The 10,157-nt window shown below is 41.2% G+C and overlaps 1 protein-coding gene across 4 annotated transcripts in view; it reads left to right on the top strand.

Annotated features, from left to right (window-relative positions):
- The first annotated feature begins 13 nt into the window (after positions 1 to 13).
- The window catches only part of DROSHA (drosha ribonuclease III), a 129,541-nt gene continuing 119,397 nt past the window's right edge, over positions 14 to 10,157 (top strand). For all 4 annotated transcript variants that reach the window (XM_030843643.2, XM_060295689.1, XM_060295690.1 and 1 more), the window contains exons 1-5: positions 14 to 161; positions 1,241 to 1,367; positions 2,438 to 2,503; positions 3,420 to 4,253; positions 8,382 to 8,474. In XM_030843643.2, the coding sequence (XP_030699503.2) occupies positions 2,487 to 2,503; positions 3,420 to 4,253; positions 8,382 to 8,474 (944 nt within the window). In that variant the 5' untranslated portion in view covers positions 14 to 161; positions 1,241 to 1,367; positions 2,438 to 2,486. The remainder of the gene's footprint in view (positions 162 to 1,240; positions 1,368 to 2,437; positions 2,504 to 3,419; positions 4,254 to 8,381; positions 8,475 to 10,157) is intronic.

Here is a 10,157-nt window from a genome sequence, read left to right as displayed (position 1 = left end):
CCCAAGAGTTTTCCCTCTTGTGGTCCGGCTTTCCCAGGTTCGCTTTTTAATTCCCTCGGTTTCCTGTTCCGGAGGCGCTGGCGACGCTAAGGTCTTGGCAGCTGCAATTTGAGTCTGGCTTTACTCTAACGGTGACCTCGCGGCTTGAGAGCCTTTTGCAGGTAAAAGGGGCAGCTTGCGGGTGTTGGAAGAGGGAGTGTTTCCAAGTGTCCTGATTTCAACGGGGCTGGAGTCTGGGGCTGGGGCGAGGGGCGCCTGGGAATTAGGATCGGGCAGCCCCTCTTCAGATCTGCAGCGAAGGGCGAAAAAGCGACTTTAGGCCCGGATCCTGCGAATAAATAGAAGTGAAAAATGAGATCTTTCTTTCATTGTGGAGCGCGTGCGGTGGTTCAGCCCTGGGGCCGCCCGGATCTCGGAGGGGAGTGAGACCGTAAGCTTACCTCGTGGGGCGCACGATCTGGCGGGAGATGTGAACAAGGAGACACGTAATTTCGGATCAGCCAGCCGAAGAAGACCGGCCTGGGGACTCAGCTGGGAGAAAGAGAGTGTTAATAGAAATGTAGGCACACTTTGCAACGTTTTCTACATAGACTGATGTTCCTGGACGTGTTAACTGTGCAAAACAGCTCCCTCAGTTTCCCTGCTTCCAAACAGCAACTTAGGAGTAGGCACACGCAGAAAATAATTACTTTCCCAGTTGCAGTGAGTTCCTTGACTTTTGACTTTTGTCGCACCCTAACACAGCCTGACTATGCCTTTAATAGGTCAGTTTCATAATCAGTGTTTTCAGATATTCTGTCTCTAGAAACACATGAGGATCTAATGGTGAGTCTTCAACAGCAGTCTGAACACACAGTACAGGAGTGTTGGTGATCCTGACTGTTGCCCAACTCTAGGTTCAGTACATTCCTTTGTGTTCCCCAGGACCCTATGCATACCTCTTGTGTTTATAGCATTATATTATTTTTTAAAAATTGTATTTGTATGTGGATTCTGGGCTTCACGAGTCCTGTGGGCTCTGTGTCTTACTCATCTTTGAGTGCTTAGGACCTGTGACAGTGCCCCACATGTATAGGCCCCTTAAATGTTGCATGAATCAGTGAAAAGACCTGCTTTTTGTCTGGTTTTGGTAATGCCAATCTGTTGTGGATATATGCAGTAGGGAAATGTACAGTAGCAACACAGAAATGTATATCACTGGTGAGACAGTAAACATTTATTGATCACCTACTGTGTGCAGGACGCTCTGCCAGGGGCTGTGAAGGATACAGAAATGTTTGTGAATCAACCCGTTTCATCAAGGAGCTCGTAATCTAGTGGAGGAGTTAGACATGCGCACACGTGACTGTAATATGAGGCAGTCTCTGGTAAGTGCTATAAAAGAATTAAGTACAGACTAAGAGCAACGGACGTGTAGAGGGAATGGGATTACTTCCTGAAGGGAACCAGGAAAGGCAGCACAGAAGAGTTGGCATTTGGCCTGGTTGGTGGGTAGAAGAAATTCAACGGGCAAATTCATAGGGTAGGGGATTTTAGAAGGGCAGGAGCAAAGAACAAGCAGGGTGATAGTACTTTGTATGTTAGGCAACTGGGAAAATCTGGGGTGATAGGCACTTCATGGGGAGGTTAATGGAGAATTAGCCTGGAAGAAGTTGGGACGAGATTTCACAGGGCCTTAAATGCCAAACGTGTGGTTTGAACTCGATTCTGTGGGCCCTGAGTAGCCTGTGGTGGCAAGATGGGCTGTCTAGGTCCTAGGTCTATCAAGAGGGCCTTGAACTGAATAATAATCATTAATCAGATATCATTTGGTATCTACTTTTTATTAAGCACAGTGATTGATACAGCTAAATAATCTGAAACTATTTTCATGAGCCATTGGAAAATCTACCTTAAGCGTATTGGTAAAGCTTTTAGTTAGAAGGAAGATGCTTCTACATTAAAGCTTTTTGCAGTTAATATTTATTTGGGTTTTTTAAACATTTTGCTGAAGCCTAAGTATTTGGAAAGCAGTTCCTGTTTGTAACATTCTTCAGTGGAAAGAGCTGAGAATGAGAATCAAGGGAAATTGTTGTGTTGACAAGATTATAGTTAAGTTTGAATTTGAATGCTGGTCTCTTTGTGAAGTAAACTGGAGTGTGGAGTGGGAGAACAGAAATGATTTTTTTCTCTCAGTCTTTTAGCAAATTGGAGATAGAGTATGCCTAAGGTTCCAGTCTTTTAAGCTACTGATTATTTTGAGTCAGCAAGACAAGTATTAAGGATATCTAAAAAGTTAGCTGTAAACTTTAATTCAGTTCAGCGTGCTCTTAATTTTGTTAGTATGTGAACTGCATTGGAAGATGCAAAATCAGTGTTAAGATAATTGTAGAAATGTTTTCTAGCATTAGCAGTTTGGGAATCACTTTTATGTCTATTTATTCTTTCTGTCTTCTAGAGCTTATATTCTCTGTGGAAGATGTGACATACCCAGATAATACGTCACCATGCAAGGCAGTACCTGGTGAGTGGTATGACAGTAATGGCAGCCGTTTTGGGAGAACAGGGAGAAGCAAACACTGGCACTGGGCCATTGAGGGTGGGAAGGGTTTAGATATGTGAGGAGAGGGGGAGTGTGTTCATGTGGGCCATGTACACTGCCTGCCCTGATGGCCCTGGCAGTTCTGAGGTGCCGGCAGACGTTAAAGGTGGGATGAGGTAATGAGTTGGTGACCTGTAATCATTGTACGACCTGCCAAGAAGCAGCACAGAGTGTGTGAGAGCAGGGGACCTAACAAAACCCTTGGGGTGGTGACAGTGGCTGTAGAAAGGCCTGCAAGGGTGTTATTGTAGTAGCCAGGCAGGAGACGATGGTGTGAAATGGATGCACTCAAGAAGTATTTATGAAGCAGAAATGATAGGCATTTGAAAATAAATTTTTAACTAGAGGGGATAAGGGAGAAGTTGTCAGGTAACCCCTGGTATATGACTTGAGGACCAGTAAATGGTCTCATCTATTGAGACAGGAAACACTAAAAAAGGAGCAGGTGGTGGTGTCTTGAAGGGGAAGATCATGAATTCCTTTTAGGATGCATTAGGTTGAATTTGCGAGTCTATGCTGAGTGGGGAGGAAAGTGTAGACAGGAAGATGGTGCAGATGTAGAGACGTGGGGTGTGTGGACGGGATGACATGGTGAGGTCATAGCACATGGTTGAGCAGCTTTAGGGAGTGACAAGGAGCAGGGACTGACCATGGCAGTGGGTTGGATGGCTGAGACTGGGGAAGAGGAGTTTATTGGCCATGAGGAGGTTCCGCTATTACAGAGAACTCAGTATTAGATGGGTGGGATATGGCAGTGGCCTAAGGGATGGTCAGGCGTTTGTAAAACCCTGTATATATAGTGAGTTTTTCTTTTATCTTTTTCTTTCCTCCAACAAAGTCATAGAATGTCATTCCACCCAGGACGAGGGTGTCCCCGAGGGCGCGGAGGACATGGATCCAGACCCTCAGCACCAGCCTTCAGGCCCCAAAATCTGAGACTGCTTCACCCTCAGCAGCCTCCTGTGCAATACCAATACGAACCTCCGAGCGCCCCTTCCACCACGTTCTCCAACGCCCCAGCTCCCAATTTCCTGCCTCCACGACCAGACTTCGTGCCCTTCCCTCCACCCATGCCTCCATCAGCACAAGGCCCCCTTCCCCCCTGCCCGATCCGGCCCCCCTTCCCCAGCCACCAGATGAGGCCCCCCTTTCCCGTGCCTCCCTGTTTTCCTCCCATGCCGCCTCCGATGCCCTGTCCCAATAACCCCCCAGTCCCTGGAGCACCTCCTGGACAGGGCACTTTCCCCTTCATGATGCCCCCTCCATCCATGCCCCACCCCCCACCTCCTCCCGTAGTGCCTCAGCAGGTCAATTACCAGTACCCTCCGGGATACTCGCACCACAGTTTCCCACCTCCCAATTTTAATAGCTTCCAGAACAACCTCAGTTCCTTCTCACCCAGTGCTAATAATAGCAGTAGCCCTCATTTTAGGCACCTCCCTCCATACCCACTCCCAAAGGCTCCCAGTGAGAGGAGGTCCCCAGAAAGGCTCAAGCACTATGATGATCACAGACGCCGGGATCACAGCCACGGGAGGGGCGAGAGGCATCGTTCCCTGGATCGGCGGGAGCGAGGCCGAAGTCCTGACAGGAGAAGGCAGGACAGCCGCTACAGATCCGATTATGACCGGGGGAGGACACCGTCCCGCCACAGGAGCTATGAGCGGAGCAGGTAAAGCACATGTGTGTTTTTTAATGAAGTGCAGAGGCCCTGGCACAGGCCATTTTTGTTGATCAACAACCAAACCGAAAAGGTCCAGCTGTGCATTTCGGTTTATAAAAGGAAAAGCATCCCAAAATTATCAACATAGATTCATTTCAATGAATGTAAGCCAGTTACTCTGCATAATACAGTTGACATTTTAATGATGATCAATAAAAGATCTTGTAGTTGTTTTTGTGGATGTTGTATTTAATTATGTTCAGTGTGATCACCATATCAGGTTACAGCACTTGAGTTCTTTTGGAATTGTTGATCTGCGTATGTTATCAGTCAGGAATCGAAGTAGTTAACAAGCAGAACTTGCTTTCTGATGTTTAGGATAAGTGGAAGTTTATCATATATTGTTGCTTTCTTGCTCTGTTCCTTTATAAAATGAAATAATACACATTATCAAAGTTACAGTTTTCAAAATGGCTTTTTGATTTTGTTGCATTGAAACATATTCATACTAAAGAAAGTTGCATTTAAAACGTACTATTCCATTCCAGATTACATTTCTTTTTTTTTTTCCAAAAGACCAAATATCTATGTATACAAGAGAATAAGGTTTCCAACAGACACTCATAGATGAGCATCTAGAAGTGCTCTGAAGTTATATGCAAATTCTTTGTGTATGTATGTTTTTCTATAAGTTAATCAGTTGCTTACAGCAGATTCTTAAGAGATGGTGTGAGTCTATTACACCAAAAATCTAACAACCATTGGTTTAGATGGAAAAATAAAAATGCACAGATATCGATTGTACTAATATTTATTCGTACCTTCAGTGAACTCTTTATATTGATGAAGATTTGAGGTTTTCCGGTTGTCAAGCTGGTAACAGTGCTGCTCTTTGTGTCTGCTGTGGTGTGTTTACCTTCATTGTCTTGTGGAACTTCTGTGCTGAAAAGTTTGAGGTCCCCAGAGTGGTCACTCCGTTACTTGGGTTTGTGGAGAGCTGGTCTTGGCCTCTGTGGAATCAGTGTGCTTCTCAGTTCCCATGTTGTTCTCATGGCTGGGGGCTTGATTCTGACTGAACATTTTGCCAGTAAACGGTAGCAGTCATTCTCAGTCCCGAAGAGAGTGACCAGTGCTTGGAAGGTTTGGAAGGAAAATGCTCTATTGCTTCTCCCTGATGCCCAGTGGAAGGTGGAAGGAACATATTTCCTTCAGAGGTGACTGATTCTGGTGGGCCAAAGCTGACAGAGTTGGTAGACTTTTAAAAGTCTTTTCAGCACGACTTACTTACTGTTCCCGGTCAGTTTTGTTCTTAATTCTGTGATGGACTAGTTGGCAGAGGCCTGTGATGGTTTATTTTACAGTTTTATGGTGAAAATCTAAATCAGAAAGAATTTGTTAATAGTTTTCTTCAGACAAAGTGATTATTAATAAACCTATCTCTGGGGAAACATTTTGCTGCAAACTTCAGCATTCTAGGTGGCATTTTTTTTTTCCGTTTTGGGGGTGCTGTAGTTTTTAGGGCTCTGCTGTAAAATCCTGGATTCTTCCATCCAGGCTTAAGCTTGGAGTTAATGTGTTTGTTTGAAGAAACACAGATGTCCTGTAAACTGAGGATGTCTATCAGTAAGTGAAATCAAGTGCCAAAAGAATTACCCTTAATCTCCATTATTCTAAAAGGCAACCCCTTTACCATGAAGGACCTTAGGCAGTTAGCTCATCTTTCTAAATGGCCTTTATTTACTTTGGAGTTGTTTTATAATGTTGTATTTGGGATATTTGCCCAGGAGCTGCCTTAGCGTCACAGCCACATTAAAATCAGCTCCTTTTGGGGTCTTAGTAGCGTGTCAGTCATCTGTCTTATATGGAATGCTTCTGTGAAACAAACATGGGGCACCTGAAGTCCTAGTATAACTTCTAGAAGTATATTGCAGAAAACCAAAAGTTCACAAATTTGTGCATTAGGTTGTGTTAAGTTTATGCAAATTCTTTAGTCTGTCTTCTGGCTACTTCTCCCCTTGCTTTTTGGGGTAAGTGAATCTGTCTTTTTTCAAATTTCATTTTCCCTCTTTTTCTCCTGCTCCGAAATCTGGTTGAATAATAATTACAAGATCCTTTTAGGGCAAACCATTTCTAGAGGAAGTTTGTGAAGAAGTAGATGTATGCATTTGCTATCGTGAAAGATCAGGGTTCCTCCGGGGAGTGGGAAAAGAAGCAGCGGCAGATGCAACCAGTAAGGTGCAGTGCAGCGCCTTCCCACAAATGAGTAGTGTTATAGCACAGTAATCCCCATAGCTGTTCTGTTGAGTACAACGTGTAGTCATCAGAGAGCTAGTGTTATGTATCTAATACTATGCTTCCAAACAGGGAAAAGTTTTTGGAAAAATAACCCAAGCATTGTTTTTCTTGCTTTAAATGGCTTTATCATATAATGTTACTGTGACTTATGTCCATACTGGTCTTTTCAGTTCATAGCCACTCAGAGGTAGTAATCATCATCAGAAATGCCACTCTTGAATGCAAAATTCTATCCCCTAGATGTTAAAAAAACAAACAAAAAATTAGGAATATCCTTTAAGTTGAGGGTTTTTTTGTTTGTTTTGTTTTTTTTTGATGTGGACCATTTTTAGAGTCTTTATTGAATTTGTTACAATATTGCTTCTGTTTTATGTTTTGGCCTTTCGGCCCCAAGGCATGTGGGACCCCAGCTCCCCAACCAGGGATCAAACCCGTGCCCCCCACATTGAAAGCGGAAGTCCCAACCACCAGGGAGTCCCTAAATACAGTTTTTATTTGGAAGTATAGGCAATTATTTTTTTCAGCAGCCATGCCATCACAAATTACATTATATCTTTGTCATGTGGTACCGCTCACTAGCTGGGATTTACTGCCTAAAAGTAAACTGTAAATTTAGAAGTGTATCAGGTAAAGAATGTATAATTCCAAGCACTGGCTCCTTTACTTTGCACAGCTGGTGTGTACCTGAGGCTTAAGTATATGTTAAAAGTATTATTCAAAGGAGTCTTTCTTGAGGAGGGGTGATTTTTAGGTGAAAAAACAATTTTTGTTTTAATATCTAAGATCTCTATCAGTTTTGTAAATTTTGATTTCAGTGAATTTACATTTCTTCTGTTTGGCTGTAGGTTGGGGGATTTTTTTTTTTGGCCATGCCACATGGCAAGCATATAGGATCTTAGTTCCCAGACCAGGGATCGAACCAGTGCCCCCTGCAGTGGAAGCACGGAGTCTTAACCACTGAACTGCCAGGGAAGCCTGGTGCAGGGAGAGGGAGATGTTTTTGAGTTCAGACATTTTTGTAGTCTTCTTGTAGTCTTCTTGCTGGACTCAGACTACTATAGCATTTTTTTCCCCCATTCTAGGACCTAGTAGTTATTTCCCTTAGATTTATTTCTGATATAGACACACTGGAGTTCCGATTTTTGTTTCAGATCTCATCGTACTTACTAAATAGACTCAAGTTATTACTATTATTATTACTAAATTCTGGTGTCACATTGGAAGGTTCAAAATCCTACATTCTAGTTTTACACTGAGTAAACTCAGTGTCTCCATTTAGAGTTTTTCTTTCAGATGAAGACAGCATTTAAAGGTAAAGTGACTTAGAGTCTCATGACAATTAGTGATGGCTAGAACTATACCTCAGGCCTATAACTTATAAGAGTTTAGAACTCTTTCATTATAGACCCTTGTCCTAATCTTTACTGTAAAAGCTTTAACTGGCATATATTTGATGGATGAAATTAAGAGTGTTCTAGAAATCAATAGACAGTTGAATCCTTTGAAGTTTTCCTCTTAGGTTAAATAATCAAGGTTGGCTGGTTAGAAGGTCTCAAGAGAAGATTATGATAAAATTCCCTTTGTTGCTCAGTATTAAGTATGACTTCTTTTTTTTTTTTAAAGAAAACAGCAAGAAATGTCCAAGTTAGTTAACTTCTGTAACGTGAAACACTCCTTTATCCTCTAATAAATGAAGGATGAATAAAAATTCCCATAGTGAATAGTGCCTGCAAAATTCTTAGGTGAGGTGAGGTTCATTTATTCAGAAGGTGAATTCAGTGAAAAGAGATGGTGTTTTGAGTCTTTCTGTTGAAAACAGCTCTGTGTATTAATTCCTTTAAGAGAGCGGGAACGGGAGAGACACAGGCACCGGGACAGCCGAAGATCACCGTCTCTGGAAAGGTCCTACAAAAAAGAGTATAAGAGATCTGGAAGGTAAGCAAGGAGTTGACACTGGTAGAAGTCATAGGATTATCTCCTGGAATTCAAATTTTGTGCTTGTGCAAAATATCAGCCAGGTCTTAAGAATAGCCTGAGAGTCTGTCCAAAGAGCCCTGTGAAAAGTTAAAGTAGCCAATTACTTAAAAACCTTTACTTTCAAGATGTATTGAGAATGAACAAGGAAAATCTTGATACATTTCCAAAAGTTAGAAATTATATGGGCCACTTTCTGACCTCAGTTGCTATAAAACTAAACATTAATAATTCAAGGTTTTTTAAGAAAAACCTTGAAAATTCATAATTATGCTCTTAAATTTACTTGTTTCAAAAAAAAAGAGCAAAACTGCAGTCACACCTTATTTGGAAAAATGACATTGAGATTGCTGCAAATCAAAACTTGCAGGATGTAACCATTTCTATATCGATAAGTAAAATTCATGTCTTATGTAATGGTAATTAAGAACAGTACTCTAGGATCTGACAGATTTGGGGTCAATTATTAGTTTTCCCAACTTTGTTATTGAGCAGAGTAATCTAACTTTTTTTAAGCCTCAGTGGCTTTGTCTAAAATAAGGACAGTTATACTTGCCATATTGAGTGGTGAGGGGTCGTTGAGATAATACACGTAAAACGCTTAGAACTGGGCCCAGTAGTGCCAAATAAATGGTAACTATATATCTAATTATTATCTGATCACTTGACTCTAGAAATTGGTAGAGTATAAGAAAAGCAGAAAAAGGGATTTAAAGATAAAAGAAATTAATGAAATAGAAAATAGAACTGAAGTACTATAATAATATTTGTAAATAAATGCAAGATTTCTTTGAAAGGCCGTACAATTTAAAAAGTGGCAAATCAAGAAAAGAAATACATACATTCCATTAAGTATAAGAAATTATACTTTAAACCTCCTTCATTCCTGTATTATTACAGGAATGAAGGAGGTTTAAAAATTATTGTATGTTGGTATAAGTACAGATATTTTATTTGAGAGATTTAAAAACTTGGATGTGATGGGTTGTTTTCTATGAAAACAAAAATTGCAAACCTTACACAAGAAGCAGAAAATTTTAATAGGCTGATAACCATGGAAAAAAGTTGAAGAAGGTGAATTTGTGCCACTTTCAAAAAAGTTTTAAACTATTTTAGAACACTGATGAAGATGGAAGGAAAGCTCAGCGCGTGCTGTGATACCAGGAGAATCCAAATGGCAAAACCTAATCAATGAAAAGAAACCACAAAACAATCTCATATGAATAGGGATATGAAAATACTGATTAGTATATTAGCAAGTTTTCAGTTGTGTGTTAAAATAATTGAGAGATTATTCCAAGATTGCATGGGAAGATAGGTTAATATTAGGAGATTTGTAACTGTAATCCTTTGTGTCAGAATCTGTAGGGTTATCTCAGTACCTGCCTATTAGATATTTAAAATAAAGTCACATCCATTTATGAGTAGAAACTGGTAAACCTCGAGTATAAGCAGACTTCTTCAACATGATGAGAACATTATCTCGTGACGAACATGATTGATACCATCTCAGAAGAGCCAAATTCAATGTTGAAACCTTATAGACCTTCCCATACACATTAAAAGGGGTCCTGTAAATCATTGAGGATCCACATTAAATAAAGACAAGGGGGCCCAATTGCCTACCACTGTCACCTGATGCAT

Source organism: Globicephala melas, chromosome 3 (genome assembly GCF_963455315.2).
Source record: "Globicephala melas chromosome 3, mGloMel1.2, whole genome shotgun sequence".
NCBI classification, from domain to species: Eukaryota; Metazoa; Chordata; class Mammalia; order Artiodactyla; family Delphinidae; genus Globicephala; species Globicephala melas.
This window is presented reverse-complemented; position numbering and strand designations above follow the sequence as displayed.